Raw genomic sequence first — 22,518 nt, 5'->3', positions numbered from 1 at the left:
TACACCACAATATTTTTCCTCTGCCAGCTTCCAAGATGGTATGTTTGAACTAAGTCTTTCTACCGTTTCTGTTTTTTAATGCATTAAGTGCAACAGTGCACAATGTAGTTGTACCTCCCTAAATTATTCCTTTTTTATTTGTATTTAAAAGTATTTCTAATCTGCCTTGTATCAGCAGATCTCACAATGATGTACAATTAACAAAAGCACCTTAAAACAAACTAAAACCATTCAAATATTTTATTTAAAAATATGCAAGACTTTAGCAATTTAAACAAAACTAAATACACAACGGATAGATCACAAACCAACAATTGATCTCATTAGATCTCCAAGAATAGTAGATTCTTTGGGGGGGGGGACAGAAAGAAGATCTCAAATGGGAATTGAACAGATTGGATTTATGGGCGGTAAAACAGAAACTTGCCTAGAGGTGTTTTTTTTTTCTGAGATGACATGGAAGAGACAAAGTTTTACAAAAATGTTAAATGGAAAAACTGAAGATGGAGGAGATGATACAGATTTTTAAGGGGGCACCAATATCAATTCTGAGGGAAAGACTATGCCTTATTGACTGACAAGGAGAAGCATTATGAGATACTGTTTAGATGGGAAAAATTGGAAAGAGTTATTTTTCATTTTAAGCAAATAAGATTTAATATAATGACAATTCAGAAGGCTACGGTTTTCTTAAAGACATACAAAAGGGATTTAGAAGGGGGAATCTGATGGAGAAAAGGAGGAATATAAGGCATCGGTTCACAGCTCTGGAGATGAGAAGAGTGACAAGAAGAAAAAGTCACATCACCAAAGGCAGAAGATGCTAATCTGAACTTAAATAATTCAAAGGTGTGATGATAGGTGTAAATTGTGTTTCATGGACTATCAGAAGCATGAATTTGCCTCAGAAAAGAAAATTTTTCAGTATTTGAAGAAATTTAAATATGATTTGATTTCTTTACAGGAGACACATATTAGGCTATATTTCAGAGGAAGGAACGGGCAAAACCACTTCTGGGTATTCTCTGCCTAAGAGAACTCTATGAAATTCATGAGGTTGTCATAAGCCAAAAGCCAACTTGAAGGCGTATGCACATGCGCGCGCACACACATGCACATCCACAAATTGCAAACCTCTGGTTCTGTAGGAAAGAACCATGGTAATTAAAGTGGAATCATAGCAGCATAATGATGTAGCTTAAAACGGCCCCTGTTTGTATACAACTTTGAGGCCTTCCAGTTCCAGTAAGGTGTTGTAAACTCAGCAAGAAAAGGACTTTGCATGTGGACCATTATTGTTAAAGCAATGAAGTAAAATTAAAATAAGCAATACTCCCAAAACATGAAATAAAAAACAAAGAAAAGCTAGAAAAATAAAACAGCCAGTTAGAATACAATAACAAAGGAGAAGGTTTTGTGGTGGTGCCAAAATAAACGCAGCATGTTGTCACTTCTTTTGAGATTGTCTCAGTGAGGGTGTCCAGTTCAACAAAAGACATTTATAGATACACTCCCAGCTATTTCTTATCAACCAAGTTAACTATTGTTTAATGTGTATATTTCAAGACTGATTCCTGGCTGAAGTTGACATTTGCCATCATGGACATGAACTGTTATCTTCTATATTTAGTAGTCACAGAGCAGCAAGGGTGGCTTTGGAATGTACAGTCTCCATTTATTTTCAATGTTGTATCTCTAAGTCATTTTGAACAAGTGGTGACCCAGCTAGAACAACTTTTAAAGTTAAAGAGGGTCAGTGCACAATACCTGAAGAGATGAGCTCACAATTACTGTTGTGATCCATTTTGTCTTTTCTTGACCACTGCTGTCACCCATTTGGACACAATTGCTGAACCTTCTCTGTTACAGTCCTAGCCACAGTCTTCTCAAACCTACAGAAGAACTACCTACTGTAAGAAGAAAATAATAGAAATAGTGTGCATATCTGGTAAAAAACACTAATGTAACAGGACATGTTGTAGTAAGTCTTTTTGACGAACAAAACAATGGTGGAAGCAAGGCAAAAATGCCAAGGGAAGAGGTAGTCTGTAAAGTACGATAGATCAACACTGCTTTGGGCTGCAGTTCTTTTTCCTCCACAGTTCTTTGCACTTTTTTTCAGTAAGACCCTTGGAACTCAGTGGGGTTTGCTTTTTACTAGACATGTACAGCTCTTGGCTGTAAGCTTTATGTTATGTTTAATGCTTACAGACCATACATCTCCCCTCTCCTTCAACTGTACATCACATCTGGGTAGAGGTTTGCAAAATATTTTGCATTATTTATTGTTATTGTTGGTTTGGAGCAACAAAATTGTATGCTTGTAGTTCTATCTTAATAACGGGTAAGTCTCTTATTTGGTTTCTACTCCTGTTTCTCATCCAGCCTAAGTGTATTGACCTTCAAAACTTTCCACAACTTATGTCCCTTCCCTAGGCCACCTAATGTCCCCAGTTTATGCGATCTAGCCCCTCTTTTTTCAGTTTCAGGGTCAGGAGGGGAATCTCAAGGTGAGAGGATGACATGGGGAGAATGGTCTTCTGTGTGCTGCTGCAGGCTGTTTTGGAACAGCTGCTTCTTGAATCAGCACATGTGGCTACCTGTTTCCATCTCTCAGAATCGGAGTTGGAAGAGACCTCAAAGGCTATCCAATCCAACCCTGCCATGCAGGAAATCTCAATCAAAGCATCCCTAACACATGGCCATCCAGCCTGTTTAAAGACTTTCAAAGAAGGAGACTCCACCACACACTGAGGGAGTCTCACTGTCGAACAGCTCTTACTGTTACGATGTTCCTCCTAATGTTAAGGTGGAATCTCTTTTTTGTAGTTTGAATGCATTGCTCTGGGTCCTATTCTCTGGAACAGCAGAAAACAAGCTTGCTCCCTCCTCAATATGATATCCCTTCAAATACTTAAGCAGGGTTATCATATCACCTCTTAACCTTCTCTTCTCTAGGCCAAACTTCCCCAGATCCTTATGTGTCTCCTCACGGGGCCTTTCCCCAGTTTGGTTGCCCTCCTCTGGACACGATCCAGCTTCTTGCCATCTTTCTGAATTGTGGTGCCCAGAACTGGATGCAGTATTCCAGGTGAGGCCTGACCAAAGCAGAATAGAGTGGCACTATTACTTTCCTTGTTCTAGACATTATACTTCTATTGATGCAGCCTAGAATTGCATTGGCCTTTTTAGCTGCTGCATCACACTGTTGACTCATGTTCACCTTGTGGTCTGATAAGACTCCTAGATCCCTTTCACATGTACTGCTGTCAGCCCAGATATCTCCCCTCTTGTATCTCTGCATTTCATTTTTTTCTCCCTAAGTGTAGTACCTTACATCCTATCCATTTCAGAGGTACTAAAACTGCAGCCAGTGCGAGGGAACAGTGAATGTGGGAAAATGGATATTTGCTATCTTAGGAGTCGCAAACCAGCTATGACTGAGACTGTCAGAAACATCTGGAAGGCCTTAGGAGGCTATTGCGGAAATACAAGATTAGTTACTTTTTCACATTCAGTAAGCACTCTTTTGTTACTGAATTAAAGAAACATGTCGTCACCAAAGTGAGGCATGCTTTGCATGCAAAAGGTTTACCGCATCCAACTATTAACTAATGCTTAACACTACATCTGTTTATAGTGCTGTAGTTTAAGATTCGGCCTATCCATTTTCTATTTGATTGCTTAAAGTATGTTAAAGTGTGCCATTAACAAGGGATAAAGTGGATAGAGGATTGTTAATGACAGAGAGACTGGGCCTAGTTGTTATTTCTCAGCCTAACCTATTTCACAGGGTTGTGGTGAAGATTAAATGGAAGTGTGTGAGAGAGGCTGTATATACCACCTTCAAAATCTTGGAAGAAAAATGTTTTATGTTTTAAGTTAAAAACAACTCAAGTAGAAGTTAATCAGCTTCCTTCTGACAAAGTCTGTCAGAGGAAGAGGCTGCACTCTTAGCAGAGGCAGCGGCAACAACAGTGTTTCCTTTAGGGTTTGAGGTATTTTTAACCAGCACCATTTATTATGAATACAAAGCCAGGTGTGGTTTTCTAATTAATTCCAAATCAATTTAAGCAGTGTGATTTTGAATATACCCGTTTTAGCCCTAAGACTCACTAAGGAAAATGAGAGAACCAAATGGATTTGGGGCTTTTCTCATCTATTTACCTGCATGTCCAATTAACAAAGCCCATTTTATATCTCTTATAGACAGCTAAGTTCAAGCCTCAGCCTCTTGTGTTAACAACTGATGTCAAGTTAATATGGGTGAAAAAAAACCCTTTTTGTTCTAGGACTCTTTCACACTATCATGCAATCGCTCGAAGATTATCAGATGACGTTACGTGACATCGCCATGTTCGCGTCATTATCCCACAAATAAAGAGTAATTTTAGCGCTGCTTTTTATTCCCACGATAACTGCGGTTCAAAACACACTGCAGAAATAATCCAGTTAAATTCAATTCCCTGCTCAGCCATGAAAACCATCGGTTGACCTTGGGCAAGTCACACTCTCTCAGCCTCAGGAAAGAATTACAATTTGCAAACCTCTTTGGAACAAATCTTGCCAAGAAAACCCCATGATGAGAGGTTTGCTTTTGGGTCACTTAAGTTTGGAAACAACTTGAAGGCACACAACAACACCACCAACAACAATTCCAGGGTTTCCCTGATTAAAACAGTAGTTTTGTGTGCTCTTCCCTATTAATTTCTCTCTCTCTTGAGGGATTTTCTGCCTCCCGTGCCAAAATAACTTGGTTAGCCTTGGGTGTCATGTACTTTTACTTGGGTTTGTTGAGGGCACCATTTGCTGCTTCACCTCAGACAGCAAAATGTGTCAGTTTCACAACCGTCAGGTTGAGAGTATCCCAGACCCTGAGGTTTCAAGGCCTAGATTATTCCACAAAATGAGGCTTTTTGTGTTTGAAACTGCTCTGTTTATTTTTTTTTTGTTTTAAAAGTATTAGAAGGCCTACTTTTATATTGTTTTCAAAAGTTCTTTTTTTAAAAAAACAATACAAATATTCTTTATCTCCGTATTTTGTAAAGTAAATAAACAAACTCTTCTAGAACATGGCCACATAGCCCGAAAAACCCACAAAAAACTATGGATGCTGGCCATGAAAGCCTTCGACTTCACAAATAAAAAAATGTTTTTTGCTTCAGGGACCCAGATGGGCTGGGAAGAAATATGCAAGTACTGTTGACCCTTCTTATCCACGGGTTTTTTATCCAGGGATTCAAGCATCCATGGCTTGAAAATATTCAGAAAAAGCATAAATTTCAAATAACAAACCTTGATTTTCCATTTTATATAAGAGACACTATTTTATTATGCCATTGGATTGAATGGGACTGGAGCATCCACAAATTTTGTTATCCATGAGGGGTCCTGGAACCAAACCCCAGCGGATAATAAGGGCCCACTGTACCTTAAAAATATAAATTAATGCAATATGACAGTTAAATAGATATGCTTAATATGGACACCATTACTACTATTATTTAGTAGTTCTATTTCTCATTCTATCAGGTGTCCTCAGCCTTTCTGTTTTCATACCCAGTTATTAGATAAAACAAAATACTGAGACAAATTCTAGTTTTCCCTTGATAAATACATAAGAGAGCAATATTGTTGTGTGCCTTCAAGTCATTTCTGGCTTGTGAACCTGAACTCATTGTTCAGGTCAGAGATAAATTATTTCACAAATCACTTCTGTTCTACTATCAATAATAATAATAATAATAATAATAATAATAATAGCTGCAGGCCTGGAGTAACCATCACTTCCTGTGATAGCATGCTAGATTTCTCAAAATTAGAATGCTTTGGGGTTTTGTCCATGTTGCTGTGATGCATTTCAAGTAGAAATTCCAGAGGGCTTGCTAAAAGCAAAAATGGGGACCAGGCATACCTTATTGGGGTTTTGTGATAGCCATTTTAAAATCTGACAAGTCTTTGTGGTTGTCAATTAATGTGAAGTGGCCAGTTTTAAGTCAAAATTTCACATGGGTGACTCTCTGAAGTGAACAAGGAGGGGCTGACATAGCTTTTTGGATAGATTTCTTTTAACTGAACTGGAAAAGGAAGGTGCAGGGGAGGGCTCTCTAAAGTTCTGCTGGGAAAATTGCGAAGGTTAATAAAAAGTGGGTTGACAGGAGACTGCCATGGACCCTTTTTGGGGTATCTGGCACAGAACTGGGCAGCACCCGCTACACTCCAGCTAGCAGTATGAACTCCAACTCAGATCTCATGTTTGGGCATCACTCCCAGACTGAGTTGTTGGAGGTAGAGGAAGATGCAATGACACTGCACTAAAAGCAATGTGCCTATAGTGGACAATAGTCTTGTACACAGATAGCTAGGGCCACCTGAATGGTATACTGGATGGGACTCATAGTTGCAGGTTAAAAAAATCTCAAGGACCAAAGGTTCCGCATCCATAGAATATAAATACTGTGAACTTCATTCAGTTTTTGTGTTCAAAATCAGCAAATTCTCACCCCAGGAATTCATACTAAGTAAATATCTTCTGCAAGAAACCCCAAAGAGTAGATTTTTAAATGTTCTCATAAGAAGCAGCACCCACAAGCCTGCAGTTTGCCTCCCCCTGCTCTTAATAATCCTAACACGTTGAAATGTAACAGCAGCACAGCTTGAAGCATTTGTCTGTATTTTAGAAGATGTCATACCTTCATGTGTCCTTTCGTTGCAGGAATAAAATCAAGATCTTCAAAATTAGATATTTCACCCAGCTGACTGAGAACATTTCCTGCAAGTTATTTGGCCAGTTGGATGAGAAATTTTTTAAAATGAGAAAAGTACTTGACAAATAATTGGTTGTTTGTGTCCTAAGTCCCAAAGCAGCCTACAGAAGGATGAAGCTAGTGTTAGGAGCTAATGGAAGTTGCAGGCCTAAACATCCTCACAGCCTTCAAATACAGTGACCTACAAACTGGGCAGTTTCCTGCATGGAAGTGCTTTCACTAAAGAAAATACATTGTCAATAATAAACCTAGAAGCACTACTGTGTAACAGGCTGTGGCATTCACAATCTACGGATTTTAATCCTTTAACAATGCCCTACAGTGTTCCCCAAACTTTTTCAGGCTACTGTCCTCTTTCCTCTTGGGTGACAACCCTAGCACCCTCCCCCCATCACATTTTTTTGCAGGGGGTATTAGGTTTACTGTTCTACTGCAGATTCAAAACAACCAATCTCAGCTGCTACTCCCTTTGCACTCAGTCACCTTGGGAGCAGCAACCAAGCAGCTGTCTGAGCAGCGACCAAGATGTTTCTTGCTTGTGCCAGCCTTGCAGCTAAGGCTGGCACAGGCAAGAAGCTTCTTGGTTGCTGTTTGACTGGCTGCTCACCTTACACCCTGTCATCCTGGGAGCAGAAACCTCTTACCCCTGCCAGCCTTGCAGCAAAGGCCAGTGTGGACAAGAGGCCTCTTGGTTGCTGTTTAGCTGCTGTTCCCAAGCTGACCAGGTGCACAGGAGAAGCTTCTTCCCAGGGAAGAGGAACTCTCAATCCTTCACTGGATCAGAAAAAGGTGCAGCCAGTGTGTGTGTGTGTAGGAGTTTTATAGAGGTGACATGCTCTAGACTGGAGACTGGTGTGGACCAGGAAAGGAAGAGATTTTAAGCACACGAGCCACTCTAAGACAAAAGACTCTTTTCAATAATCGAGCACCAATACTCCTTCCCCAGAGACATGTCTATACAGTTTCAAGTGTTTTCTCTCCCACAAAAAATGGTTTTCTTCTGCTACCTCTTCTCTCAGCCTGTCTGATGAAAGAAAGCAGGAGTAGCAGTGCAACTCCATCCTGCGAGCTATGTCCCATCAAAGCCCACATAGCTTAAGCAGGGTCCCAAATTCGAAAGCTCCTTTTTACCACCACTGCTCTCCCGCCATCATGTGCTCTAACTCTTTGTTCCAGTCTGTCCTAAAATGGAGTCGATTAAGCCACAGAAGCGATGCCCTGTGCCCAAGCCTCATGTGACTTTCAAAACTGCCACTCCTAGTGAAAGATGCTAGTAAGGGCGTGAACTCACGTGGGCAGGCAAAGAGCAGGAGACACCACCACACAAAATGATTAGCAAGGTTGTGTGGTGGTTTTGGGGGGACCCTGAAAAGACATTTTATCCCCACTATGGCCCTAAAGACCACTGGTTCCCCTTGTCTTTCTTGCACACCAATACTTTGACTGAAGGACCCCTGCCAAGGCAGACTTATCAGAAAACTCACCAGCACTTTCAGATCCTACTACACAGGCTTTAGAAGATTTCTGTTTCCCTCACTGTCCCCCTAGTGCGCTCTTTCCACTTCAATGACACCCTGGATCCTTCTACTGCCCCCCGGGGGGGCGTAATGCCCACTGTGGGGATCACTGCTCTATAGTATAGGACATGTGCTACCTTAATAGAAGTGTCAGAATGGAGGCGCTTAAATCAGAGGCGTAACTTCTAAATCAAAAAGAAATATTGTAAAACAGACCAGACAGTGTCAATCAACACTTTTCTCTAAAAGTGTGACTGTTGAGCAGTATATTAGCTTTTTCATTAACCATGTAAAAGGTATATTTTAAAGCAACACTAAAAATGTGTATTTCTTCCTAGAAAAGGACCCTTATGTATACCTTCCAGCAATACCTATGCACTCTTAAGATTTAAACAATTTATAAATTTATTGAAATTTTTCAAAGCAAAAAAGGTACAAAATCAATCGGGAGAAAACAAACCACGCATGCTGCTCTTTATAAATAAATTCAGAAACCATTGCATTGAAACTTTTCCTTCAAATTCAAACACACACTTCTAGTATTTAAAGTACCGTTGGCACACATTTTTTAAACATAATCACTGTGAATCGTTTATCTTTTAAGATCTAAATAGAGAAAGATGGAGGGAAAAGGGTAGCACTACATAGTTTGCATTCACATTTTTGATTCACTGAGCATCCAGGAATTTATGACTTAAGCAATGACTGAAAAGAGGAAAGAAGAATAAGCCAAAACCTTTTCATACAGGTCATCTAATTCTTCCTAAAAAGTCTTGGGGCAAGGGAGAAGACATGCTCACTTTAAAAAAAAAAAAGTCCAGTTAAATTCTCAAGCATTTCTTTACCTGCAATTAAATATAGTTTGAAATGGAACACTTAATGGAAGGATCATTTCTATATGACACTGAGGCAATTAGTTATTACTGTGTGGAAATATTGCATCAAATATTTGCAGATGTCTAGGAAAGAAAAAAGAAGGAAGGAATTTTGTCTCAAACACTTGATCACTTCAGTGATGGGTTTCTAGTTCAAGAATTGTCCATTCCCCTTGTGGGGAAGAACAATCTTCAGAGGAAAAACTTGCCACTGTAATGCTGGCTGAAGAGTCATCCAGTGGAGATATTAGTTCGGTCCACCTACTGAAAGTGTCAATCTGTGCTTTACCCTGAGGTTGTGAACTGTCACGCGCCAGAAATAGTGTCTGGTTGATGAGATATTGTGCTAAGTCAAGGTCTTCAGGAACAGAATTTTTGATGTCCATGTTTGATTCCTGATCAGATAACAACTGCCTGAGAAGTGTCCAGTCCTGTTCGGCAAACTGCTGATCTTCAAAATCCACCCCCAGAATGTCCACTTCCGACTCCATCCTCTGCTCAAAAGCTTCTCCAACATCCATCTCGTATATTGGAGAAAGGGTTTTTGGAGGCCGATGCTCATACATGCAGATTTGTGTCAGTCTCTCACAATCATCTATGTCTCCTGAAATAATTCATAATACTATACATTGTAAAAATTGCACATGTTTTCCCCCTCTGCAGGGCTTTTGTACAGTATACTTAACTCAGTGCACCAGGATCAATGCAACCAGATAGGAGGTAAGGGGAAAAAATGCTAACAAAGTTCACAAACAAGCCATTTCTTTTTTGTTCATGTATTTTTTAAAAAATAAATGAAACAAAGTACGGCTTATAAATAAAGTTAAAGCAGCAATCACCACTGGTAATTGACAATAAACCTTCATAATTAGAAAAAATTTCTGATACAGAAAATGACAAGTCATGTAAACCAACACTGAATATGCACATGGAATTCTAAAAAATCACTAAACATGTAACTTAAAATAAAAAAGGAGCAGTACTGGAGGGGAGAAGAAAAAACGAAAACAAAAAAGGACATGATCACTAGGCCAACGACTTAAGCCATGTCAGATTCAAAAGAGGCAAAAAACAAATGGTTTATTCACATATTTATATTTAAAATATTGCACATGCAAAGGGCAGCTGCAAGCAAGAATAAGCAAACGAACAAACAAAAAAGAGTTACAACTTGAAAGGTCATCAGTTTGTATGGTTCTTTTGAACACAAATTACTTCGTAATAGCTCTTGAGTACACAAAAATTTTGAGAAAAAGGTTCAGATACTCTGTATTGTACTTGGGAGATACTGAGCTGAATTCCTGATTTAACAAAGACACGCAGAACAGCTAGACAAGAAGTTACCAAACAGGGTGAAGCAAATGCTATGTTTAAAAGTATTAATTGGTTGTGATCTGTTGATGAAAAACAGTTTCTGGCCCAGCAAAATTTAGAACTACAGCCATTCTGAAAGTGTTTCAGGGTTTAGGCCAGCTCCCACTGAAGTCAATGGTAGAAGTCTTTCCCACTGAACTCAACAGTAGAAAGACAATTCCTCAGCTCTGTGCAAAACAGAAAAACTGCAACAATAATGAATATAGTATTTAAGATAAACAATGCAGAGCACCTTTAGTTCAGAATATCAATGCACTTATTGCACATCCCATTTTGATATATATATATATAGGGGGTGGGGGAGAGAAACAAAGAGAGACATATAAGCTGTCTGCTAAAATATGAAACTGTCAAATGTCCTACTGGGACAAAAGTAAGCTCAAGAGCAGGAACTGCATCCCAGGTTTAGTTTTGCCAAAGTTAAATACTCTCAGCTTTTCACTAGGCAAGACATTAAACCATAATCTTGACTCTTCAGAGTAAGGCTTTTTCCCCTCTCAAACATCAGCATTTAAGTATATAACTGTTTTGATTTAAAAAATCTAATATTTACTAGAGTTAAAGATTCAATCCCAGCTATAAAGTTAATGTTCTACTAATACTTAATATCTCGAGGGACGTAACATTTTTATTTCTGTACGTTACCTGCAGATAAAGCAGTGTCAGCGTATTCAGTAGACGCTGGTTCACTCTCTTTCATATGAACTTCCTGAGTCAGTAAATGACTCCTACCTGGATCTACAGGTTTTGAAGAGCTGTTCTTTTGTAACTCAGTATTATCTCTTTGATGAAGGTCCAAGTGGCATGGTCTTCCTTGAGATTTTGTGTCACTGTCTGAAACTTTATTGCACTGAAATTCATTCTTCTCTTCACTTTTGGAATTTTCTTTGTTTTCTGTGGTTGGCTGGATATGTTCTACTGGCATGACTTTCTCTGTAGACTTCTGTTCTGTAACTGAAGGACCCATGTTATCCTTTCCTGTTTGCTCTGTGCTATGAGCATCTGCAGAATAGCTCTCATTTTTGTCGAGCTGTTCATTATTTGGCTCCTTACACTCCAGGAATCCATCTTCAATCTCTAAAGAGTATTGTGAATAAAAGGTTTTATCTTCATGCTCATGGGAAATGGCATCAAACACCTCAGAAGGTGTTGCAGCATCCAGAGGACATTGGAGGGGAGTATGGACTTCCCCACCATCATCAGATCCCAGTTCTTCACACTCATCTACTGAAAGTAATACAGATCGCTTAAAATTTTTAGTAGCAGAGAATTCTTGACTTTCAATATCATTTTCTGCTGCATCTTCAAATGCTAGATTCACTATTCCATGAAATTTCTGAACAGGAACTTCTGAAGGAGGCAAGCTTTCTACAACATTTTCAGTTTCAGACTTTTCATCTTCAGTTTCATCTGCTGAAGAGGAAACCTGATCAGCTTCCTGAGAAAATGGTGCAATGGCAAAACTGGGATTATTCCCCCTAGACATACCTCTTCTCTCACTTTGATGCAACCATGTTTCAGGCCTTTTTCTTGGGATCTCATCATCACTTGTAGATATGACTCGGAAGAGATCAGAATTTTCCTTTTTCATTTTTACTTCTATTCTTAGACTAGTGTCGTAGATTTTTAGCTCTTCGGGTGTACTTGTGTCACTGCTACTTCTGCCAAGGAAATCATGGCACAACATAGTGCTACATTTTGAAATGCCTCTTTCATTTGATCCTTCATCGTCCTGAGAACCTCCGGCATCATAATCTTCAGATCTTGGCTTTATATCATCTGATGATGTTGTTGCACTACCTGTGTCTGATTCAGGGCTTTCTTTTTGATCAAGTCCACTGGAACTCAAATTCCAGTGCTCTGGAAATGGGGCCTCTGAGTTTTCATGGCTCTCTGGTGTTTCAGTGGTATCAGTGTCTTTAGAAGAGCATTTTTCAACCACCTGCCCTATGAAAGATTTAGAAGCAGCATCTGATTCCACTGTAGCAGACTGAGATTCTGTCAAGGCAGACTTATCAGATAACTCATCAGCACTTTCAGATCCTACCACACAGGCTTTAGAAGATTTCTCTTCCCCATGTTCACAGTTAGAATTATCATTAGCTACTTCAGAAAAACTATGCAATGGATTATCAACATAGTTAATGCTCATTTCAGCTTTCAATATATCTTTAGATTTATGATCAGCTTGTACTAAAGGGTCCTCATTCTGGCAAGCAATAGAATCAGAAAGTGTTTTATTTTTTAGTATTTCCTCATTTGAAGCCAAAATGGTGGAATTCTGATTAACCTTTTCACATGCAACACTCTTCTGCTCTTGAGTATGGTGCAATTCAATTGAATTACATTTTTCAGGGTTTTTATTCCTGGGTGATTTATCATTCTTTTCATTCTCATGAGCTCCATCTCTCATCTCCTCAATACAAACATGTTCCAAATCTCTCTTGGAATGTTGCTCTTGGAGGGGAGTTGATTTTTCTGAAGTCGATATGTTTCTTGTATCTATTTCAAGTGAAGACATTCCACTATTATTTTTCTTCCCTGGACTAGATTTGTTACTGCCATGTAGCTGAGCTCCCAATGTCACAGAGTTGTCAAGTTTAGGGCTTGAATTTTTTTGCCCTTCTCCATGTATATTCTTCTGAACAGGTGACTCACTTCTGGAATGCTTGTGACTTGAAGATGAAAGCTTTAAAACAGGTTGCCCTGTAACTATTTTCTGTTTTTGGTCTTTATTGTTCCCCATTTCATTCTTCTTTGAATGACTTTGGTTTTTGGCTGTTACTATTATTTTTGCAGTAGCTTTAACTGAAGTGGTTTGAGAAGGCTTGGACTTTTTCTTTGATGAAGTTTGTTTCTCTGATTGCACCATGGGTTTCTCTTCATTTTGTTTTGGAGAAAGCCCAAGCTTCAGATTTAGTAAATCTCCTTGTGGACCTGACAAGACAAAAAAATTCAGAGTATGGTACATTGCAAAATTTTCAGTTTTATATAAGCTGCTAAAACTGGTGTTAATTTTGGCTTCCCTGCCCCTTGTGAAAAGGAGAAAAAAAACACAAGATGACCAAGCGGAAGACAATCTTTCAAAAATATGTTCAAATTCAAGTAGAAAAAGTATCAGTAGAAAATTAAAGCTGCCTTTTGCTAAAGGGTAATTTACATATTAACACTGTATACTCCAAGGGTGAACAACTATTGACCTTCCAGATACTGAACTACAATGCCTGTCATTCCTCACTAAGGTTATGTTAGTCAGGACTGATTGGATTTTGCATTCCAAAAGAATGCGAAGGGCCCAAAGTTATGTAGCATGATATTACCACATAACAGTAAAAAGAAAAGCAGTAGTCATCACTGGGCCAAAGCATGGATATGTCTGTATGTAGTAACTGGCCAAATTTAAAACATAATTAATGATGCTAACAATTAAAATCTTAGCACCAATATAATTACATTTATGATACTGCACTTGACACTGGAATTTATGCTAGCAGACATATTTCCCACATTTCTAAATAAAGAATGATTTCTAGAATATGGACCTATTAAAAGGTAAGGTAAAGGTATTCCCTGTTGATAAGTCGTGTCTGACCATAGGGGGCAGTGCTCATCTCCATTACTAAGCCAAACAGCCAGTGTTATCAGAGACTACTCTGTGATGATGTGGCCAGCATGACTGCCCAGAATGCAGTTCACCTTCCCATCGGAGTGGTACCTATAGATCTACTTTCACTGCTAGGTTGGCCCATCATGCGGCACCCAGGCCTTGAACTGCCAACCTGCCGATCTTGCAATCAACAGAGTCAGCGTCTTAACCACCTGAGCCACTGCATCCTTATGGACACTATTAATGATTAATATTCATCCATCTTGACCACAACAAATTATTTTAAAGTGTCAGAATATGGGGTCCTTGGGTCCCTTCCAAGCCTTACAATTCATTTATCTATTTTTTTCTACAGATGTATCATCCACTATGTGTGAGTCACAGGGACCATGAAGACAAAAATAAATCTTCATAGTATAAAGCATCTTGGGAGAAATGGACAGAAATGCCAAGGCAAATAGAAACTCAAGTGCAAATGGATAGAAATAACACACAGGGAAGCCAAGTAAATTCAAGAATTTCCTAATTACATTTATAGGCTTTTTTATACAGCACACAGTTCTCTCTCACCAGATGTAATCATGGTCACTGATTTGACAAATTCTTGTAAGATAAAGCTGTGACTGTCTACTAATTGTGATGGCTATGATATCAGAAGCTAAGGTATGTCTCTACATACCGGCAGGAGGTTACTAACATTATGCTCCCCATATGCAAATAGTTAGCTACGTGGGATCAGAATGCTGGATTAGATGGTGCAACTGAACTTTTGGTAACAGTTGTCTTGGCAGCATCCACAGCTCACCATCTGCTTGGTTTAGAAGTGAGCTCAGCATGGATCATTAAGTCATCTGTGTCTCTGACAAATTCCTGATTTGGAAGACACAGTGTGTACAGAGTCGTCATTACATCTGCAGGCCACACTGGACTCATTCCAGTCATTCTCAGCTTACCTTGGCTTTTTGTAACGTTAGCTGCATTCTTGGTTTTCTGCTGAAGTGAAGAACTGCCAGTTTCATTTCCCTTTTTCTTTAAAAGTACTTGTGGTGCATGCTCATTGTTGCCTTTAACTGTGCATTTCTTTACAATGCTAAAACAGAAACACAGTGCTTAGATTATCTGCTAGTGTCAATATCTAGAACATATGCTCTGTACATGTTTTAAACATGGCTACAAAATGTTTCCTAAACAGTTCTCTTTTGGATTACAACTCTCACAATCCTCCAGGGAGCATGACCAGTGGCTATGCTGGTTGTTCTGACAGCTGTAGTCCAAAGATGGACTTTCTCCAAGTGCCACCTTAAACAAATCATAGTATAAAATATATCAGTGGGTGGGGGAAACATATTGTTAGCAAGCACTGCGATTTCTCAGTGATTGTACAGTTTGTGCTTATAAATTTGAGCATTACTGGTAGCATCCTGTATGTTTTTTTTAAATATATGCAAAACAAGGGTTTAAAGGGATCTATATATAAGTACATAACACAAAACAGTATCTAGGGCAGAGATGAATAACATGTGACTCTCCAGTGTTGGACTACAATGTCCATCATTCCTCAACTTCTGCTATGCTAATGGGCCTGATCAGTTACAGTCCAAAAACATTTTGAGGGCCACATGGTCCTATCTTGATCTAGGCATCCACACATTTTGGTTTGATGTACTAGCTAATCATTATCTGTAGTTGCCACTAATCCCCTCCACTTCATATCAGTCTTCTGGTTTATGTAGGAGAGGTGAAAACTTATCTATATTAGTGCCAGGTTCAAGAGATTTTAAGCAATAAGAGAAAGACATACACTGTTTCTCATTTACTCTTTCTAAAAGGAGACCCCTGCCATCTGAATATTTTTTGATTTTTTAAAAACTCAGAAAGGAAAGAAGAGGTTTCTGGCCATTAGGGAATGTAAGCTAAAAAACCCAATGCTTGTTGCCTCAGCTGATGGGGTTCTGAAGCCTTGGTAGACCAAAACAAATTACAGATATTCTTCACTATAAATATGAACTAGGATATAGAATTTGGAGCTAAGACACAAGTTTTAACCATATACACCTGATAGGCTGCATTTTCAAGAGAGAAATAAAATTCTAATATAGGAAGACTAGCAGTCTGACTTCAAACAGACCTGTTCATTGGACTGTTAGCTTCCAGTTCATTCGTATGTTTTTTAGCAGGGGTTCCATTAGTCATCTTTAAAGCAGACTTCATTTTCAAAGCTGTACAATAAAATAAAAACAAGATTAGTAAAAGAACCATAAATAATCTCAGATTTAAAATCTCTCTTCTCTTTCAGTTTTACCACTTCATCTTCAAATAAAAATAATAGTAGAAAAGACATCTGACTATTCAATTTCCTTGTAGTCCAGTAACCCCAATTAACAGCAAGTTAATTTTGAAAAACTCTCCCTAGGGGAATAAAACTAAATGAATTAGATGAAATATATAAATAATAAGAAGGGGAAAGAGATGGGTTTTATATCTGCTGGCATTAAAACATTTGTAGCCTGTTTTTTCACAGTGCAAAGGGACTATGTGCCTGTCCACGTTTACCTCTCCAGCTTACCCTTTACCATTAAATATAAAAAGTGAAAGAATAAGGTCAATTATAACTCACTTCACACTCCCTTTTTCTTTTTCAAACATTTTTCAGAGTTCAGTGTCTCACCTCTGAAATGCACCTCCAGTTATTACCTGAGTGTTTTTTGCCTTCATCTACAACTTTTTCGTCCTTGGATTCATCTAGTTGTTCAATGGACATCCTCAGATCTGTGCTTGAATTGTTTGATTTACTTAGTGCTTCTGTGCCCATAACAGAGGGAGATTCCTTTCCATTGGTCTTCTTCAAAGGTTTTGCTTTAATGTGTATATTTGAATTTCCAGGAAGTACTTTTGGTCTGGCCCCTGCAGTTTTACCTTCTTGGTTTTTCAAGGCTTTGCCACTTCCTGCATTTTTATGGCCACTAGTAGATGATGACCGCTCAGAATCCTGTTTTGTAAGCAAGCTTTCCATCTTAGAATTTCCATTATTTTCAGTTTTGGGCTTTATAACAGCTCTAGCTTTTGGTGAAGGCATTTTCTCCCCCATTTTGGCCTCTTTTGTCATCTTACAAACTGCTTTTTTACTGTCTTTCCCCTTTAAATCGTCATGTTTCAAAGCCTTATTAGTGCTGTTCCTGTTGGTAGCTGATGTGTGTCCAGATGCTCCTAATCCATCGGATTTCATTTTATCCTGATTAGTGGAGGAACCACCCCAACTGTTTTTCTTTCCGTCTGCTCTCCAAGCAGTATGGTTTATACCAGAAGCATCAGTAATGCACCTGTTTAACTAGAGAACAAAAATGATAAATCATTTTTTAAAAAAGGGTGGGAAGGTCACCATTATTTACTCTGTGAACTTATTCAGTTCAGCATGAATCTCAATCTTAAGTACTATGCTTGAATAAAACATTTTCCTCTCATTCTTTTTGGTGTTTAAAAATAACATACTTCTGGTCTCAGCATCTTAAGGCTGCAACCTTAAAAACCTTTACCCACTTGGCATAATGAAAGAAACTTTTGAATAAATATGCATCAGACTGCCCTAAAAGCCAGTTTCCAACATTCTCTCAAAAATGGCAACCCAAGAAGCAAAACAGAAAGACAGCGTGGGACTAAGTGGAAGGGAAACATGCAGATTTGATTCTCAGTGGCTGGGGTCATCAGGAACAAAATGACAATTTACTTTGAGTTGTCCTGGGTATACCTTGTGCTTTTTCTCCCTACATAAGTGAATGGCTGCTATTCCCTCCTACAAGGGCAAGTATGGCTTTGCACTTAGGAATGCTGTTAAAACAGAGACTACATTAGTCTTTTCCAGGCAATGGGCTATCTAGCTCTCATTCACAAGGATTGTGCAAGAGGTTGCAACGTGTCCTCATAAACCAAGCACACTTTCAGCATAACGTCTAAGGCAGAACTCGGAAATGCAGCTCCAGATCCTTTCTTGTGGCCCCTAAGGTTTTCAGATGACTCCCAGAGCCTCCAGACACCCCCATTTAAAATATGGCTGATTTTTCATAGAAAAGTTGTGAAGAATGACTCCAAAGGAATCTCAAAATGCAGTGGTTTGCCTTGTTTCACTCACCTAACAGCAAAAAATCAAACTGGAAATGGCATCACAGCACTTCCTGGTTGCCACAAACATGGTGCTGGGGCCCACTGGTGGAGGTGAGGGGGTAAACGTTGTCCCCCACCATCTGTGGTTACCCACTTTGTCCTATAGATTTTTGCAAAATACAGGTCCACCTTCCACGAGTACAAACCTATGGGCATGTTTGCTACAGTTAACACTAAACTTTCTTTTTAAAAAAGTATGCATATGTTTTTCAAGACATAAAAATGTTTACTACTGAGATTTTACTGGACCTCCATCCCTGCAACATTTCCAAAAGCTCACACTTCTGCTGTAAAAGCAAGCTAAGACTTATGCATTATTTATATTCTTTTATATGAGAGCACATATGTATGTACCCATACAAATATATGAATCCAGGGCTGGATTCTTTCCCAAAAATGTCCCTACTAAATAGTGTTATGAGCAAACAGGGTTGCTCCAGTCACTAGGCAGCACAGTCTTTGTACAGCAACTTGGAAAATATAAATTTATGAAACATAACACCATAGGAGTATGCAAGAAACAAAATGCAAATTACTGCAGTTACTAACATGCTGGAGGTTAAGCATGAACTCTTACTAAACTAACCCCTTTCCACTGAAGAACAGCCCATTTTTTGAAGCCAAGAAGCATAAGATACAATATCAAGAAGTTCATAGATGGCCATTGGCTTAGCTAATGTATGTATGTGTGTGTGTGTGTGTGTGTATGTATGTGTGTGTGTGTATATATATATATATATATATATATATATATATATGTATATGGCTGAAATATTAGCCTCCAGCCACTAGTAAATACAAGTCGCAACATAATCTCTTGTGGATTTTGTTGTTTTACCTGAGAACTACTGAAAACAGGCTTTTTGGCAGGTCTTCTATCATCGCCTTTGTCAAAAGCAGCTGTATAAAAAAAGGACACCTTCCTTTAGGAAATGTAAGAAAGAAGGACTGGAGAGAAGAACAGCCTTAGGGGCTGAATTTTGCTGTGAAACAGTCAGAGCAACATTTGAGAAGAAGGCACATTTAAATAAACAGGTAACCAAGACATGATGGACAATATTAGGTCTTAAGTATTTGAAACTTCAGAAGGATCTTTCCATTCGTCCTATGAGTTTTCATACTTCTCAGATACAAATAAATTAGTTAATTAGCCATAGCAGCTGAATACATGGCATTCATTTGACAAAGAGGGAGTTCCTTCCTCTCATATCTATTCCTTGGATTTTGTCAAAAAATGGACATTTACACCTCCAGCCTACATTGAAAATTTAAGTACCCTTTACAAGCAAAATCAAATCTATTTTGGTTTAGCTGAGGTCATTGCACACAAGCATCTTGGGCAAACAGGACTCAGCACATACAAAGTTTCCAAATAGAACATGCTTGAATGAAATTCCCAGATGTGTCACAGTAATGAGGCTTCTGCAGTGCTACAGCTTACATAACCCGGACATGGCAGATGCAAAGAGAGGCATGTGCTTTGTACATAATATTTTTTGCCACCATATATATCTGCACGAAATAGTAACCTAGGCTCCATCAATTCAATGAGTAATTGCATTAGTTACTTACATATTTAATGAATCCATGATGTATAGGAATCAATTATATCCCCTCCCCCTGTAAAAAGACACTTGTTTCACTCGGTTTCTCAGCGAGACACTGTTCTGTTAAAGCGTGAGACTGAAAATGTGCCGAGGGTGATTCTTCTTCCATCCCTGTCTAATACTTTTTTTCCTCCTTAGTGGAATAGCTAATAAGCTATTCCAAGTTGCTGGGTGCAAGGAGTGGGGAGGCTTCCAATAATCAAAGCTTAAATTTCTCAATGTTATGGCCTACTATTGTTGCATTGTTGTTGTTGATTTTTAAAAAGAGATAGAATTGCATGCAATCCCTAAATGAGAGCTTCTTAAAACTATGATCATACAGTTGTTAGAAGGAGATATGTTCTGATCATTAAAAGAAGGACATACAGTCTCACACAATGTTTCTCTGGACCTAGCAATTAAAATGCAAGAATTAACCCTGCAGATTTCTTAAAATGGCAAACCTACATTTACTGTTTGAAGGAAACATCAAGACAGTAGGGTCAGTTACTGTATCACATTTATTGAACCTCTTAGGAAGTATTATATAAGTTTGACATTCCAAAACCAATTTTGCTTTGGAATGACTGACCCAATATTCAGGCAAAAGCATGTAAGCATATGTTAATAAACAGCTACAGTCTTAGTAAACTAAGGACTATGAAAAACCCCTCCTTGCTTCTATTACATAGGTTATTATCCACTGCTTCCCAAATGCTTGGCAAAATGCAGATAATCTTGGGTATGCAGCATCTCTGTCCCTGACAGAAAAACAACAACTGCATAACCACAGTGCAAATATTCAAGCAATGCCTTGAAGCCATTTTCAGGTACTTCATCTGCAAGATTTCATGCCATACATTCAGAAACAAAAGGGAAGGGGGTAAAAGTGGCCAGAGCAAGATTTCTTTTGTTTCATCACAAATCCTGCTGCTTAAATTTTAGAAGCGGCATACACAGTATCACAGCACCAAATCAGTTATGAAGCCCATAAACCCTTTTTATTTAATCTTAAGTGAGTCTTGTCATTAAGCAACCACAATGTACAATGCAAATCCTCCAGCTGCTACATACATTAAATCAGTAATCAGCTCTGGGCACAATCCTTTCTACAATGACAATGTGCTCTTTTAAAAAATCCTATTGTAATATTTTTAATCATTCTAAGTGCAAACAAAAAAGACAACCTATCTATTTATAGAGTTTTGACATTTCTGCTGTTGATAACAGACAAGCAGAACCATTTAAAACAGGGAGATGTGCAGCCTCTTGGCTTCCATGCTTGAATCTGTCTGAGCAGGTTATTTTCAGAATTTTAATTCTTACATAATATTTGACAGCAGAAGACACAGAAACACATTATTTCAGCTCTCATTAATTACCAGATCCTATTAACATGCTTATTAAAGGCAAAACTATTATCAAAGCATTAAACTACCCTCTGCTTGCCTACCTGCTTCTATTTGCTGTTGATCGTCTGGCTCCAGCAGCTTCCAGCTCTCTGTGTGACGAACAGCATAAAATGACTGAACCAGGAAGATCCACAGCTTATCACGCAGAGCCTGGATCTTGCACGTAAACCCCTGTGTTCAAGTAAGGAAATCAGCAGCTGGAAAGAGCCACATTGTCATAGCAACCAGTCATTATTCCTTATAGAATCTACTTACTCTTTAAGCTAGATCAATGATGTCATCACTCAGATTTTATGATTGCCGAGTGGATGTGGATGAGGTTTGCACAGGCCAATTGTCCTGCACCATAATTTTACACAGCTTGAAACCAAACCACTCCCACAGAAGCCGTAGCTCATACAACATCAAACATCTCTACTCCCCCCTTTTTTTAAATAAATGAATTTCTTCATAGCTTTTTACTCTTGGCTATGTCACTACAAGGTCAAATCCTCAGGGGGCCAATAATGCATCTAATTAAATTTTCATCACTCATGCTGAGTAAGTCAACAATAGGAGAGGACCGCAACAGCAGAAAAACAATAATGTGTCTAGTTTTGCTTTCCAAGATGATCGTGGTGCCAAATTTAACCACCCACCCTCTGCCAATTGGGCACTGTGTAGGACACCATTAATTTCATCTGTAGAAAATAAGTTTCATTCATTTAGACTTCAGAAATGCAAAAAACATGGCAGTTTAATTAAAGGATAATAAGATGCTAATGACCTTTGCTTTCTAGTAACACAAGGTATCCTCCATAAATATTAAAAGCTTTGATACAGCCCTCAGGATACAGTGCCAAAGAAATTACTGGTCAGTAACCACATTCATTATTTTCTGTTGTTAATTGCCCCTCAGAGAGAGTGACTATACAACTCCAAGGACACATTGTATACCAAATCAGACCAAGGTCCATTCAATCTGCTACTGTGTATTTGGATTGGCTGCAGGTCACAAATCCAGTTCTCTGGTGTAGCCCTATTCAAGCACATCTTCTCTTCTGTTTCCCACTGTATGAGGGGGACAGTGGGGAGGCCCTGCTTTTTCTCATAGTGCCAATGGCCGTCCTACAGCTGGGGGTCGCGGGTTTGAACTCTAAATCAGGGAGCTGCACAAAGTATGTGGGATGCCCCAGTTCAGACCTCCTATTTCAATAGTAGGACAGAGAAAGGAGAACAAAGA

At 38.8% G+C, this 22,518-nt stretch overlaps 2 protein-coding genes across 12 annotated transcripts in view; both read right to left on the bottom strand.

The window, feature by feature from the left end:
* LOC149316476 (protein SPO16 homolog) overlaps positions 1-22,518 on the bottom strand; it is a 67,648-nt gene that overhangs the window by 10,931 nt on the left and 34,199 nt on the right. The window contains exons 1-3 of one of the 10 annotated variants that reach the window (XM_089515617.1): positions 4,819-4,880; positions 2,937-3,098; positions 1,768-1,910 (exon numbers count right to left, since the gene is read on the bottom strand). In XM_089515617.1, the coding sequence (XP_089371743.1) occupies positions 1,768-1,836 (69 nt within the window). In that variant the 5' untranslated portion in view covers positions 1,837-1,910; positions 2,937-3,098; positions 4,819-4,880. Of the gene's footprint in view, positions 1-1,767; positions 1,911-2,600; positions 2,680-2,782; positions 2,797-2,936; positions 3,099-3,223; positions 3,250-3,332; positions 3,750-3,844; positions 3,975-4,167; positions 4,258-4,818; positions 4,881-5,914; positions 6,216-22,518 lie in introns of those variants that run through there. The other 9 variants (XM_089515615.1, XM_089515616.1, XM_089515620.1 and 6 more) reach the window with 9 other exon arrangements.
* BTBD8 (BTB domain containing 8) overlaps positions 8,666-22,518 on the bottom strand; it is a 58,499-nt gene continuing 44,646 nt past the window's right edge. For both annotated transcript variants that reach the window (XM_089515605.1, XM_089515606.1), the window contains 7 exons: positions 21,338-21,467; positions 19,137-19,198; positions 16,835-17,468; positions 16,269-16,359; positions 15,094-15,230; positions 11,179-13,470; positions 8,666-9,763 (listed from right to left, as the gene is read on the bottom strand). In XM_089515605.1, coding sequence (XP_089371731.1) covers positions 9,294-9,763; positions 11,179-13,470; positions 15,094-15,230; positions 16,269-16,359; positions 16,835-17,468; positions 19,137-19,198; positions 21,338-21,467 — 3,816 coding nt within the window. In that variant the 3' untranslated portion in view covers positions 8,666-9,293. The remainder of the gene's footprint in view (positions 9,764-11,178; positions 13,471-15,093; positions 15,231-16,268; positions 16,360-16,834; positions 17,469-19,136; positions 19,199-21,337; positions 21,468-22,518) is intronic.

The sequence above is a fragment of the Sceloporus occidentalis genome, unplaced genomic scaffold (assembly GCF_023333645.1).
Source record: "Sceloporus occidentalis isolate IW3139 unplaced genomic scaffold, rSceOcc1.0.p SCAF_3, whole genome shotgun sequence".
Taxonomy (NCBI): domain Eukaryota; kingdom Metazoa; phylum Chordata; class Lepidosauria; order Squamata; family Phrynosomatidae; genus Sceloporus; species Sceloporus occidentalis.
Note: the sequence above shows the minus strand (reverse complement) of the source record. Positions and strands in the feature narration are given on the sequence as shown.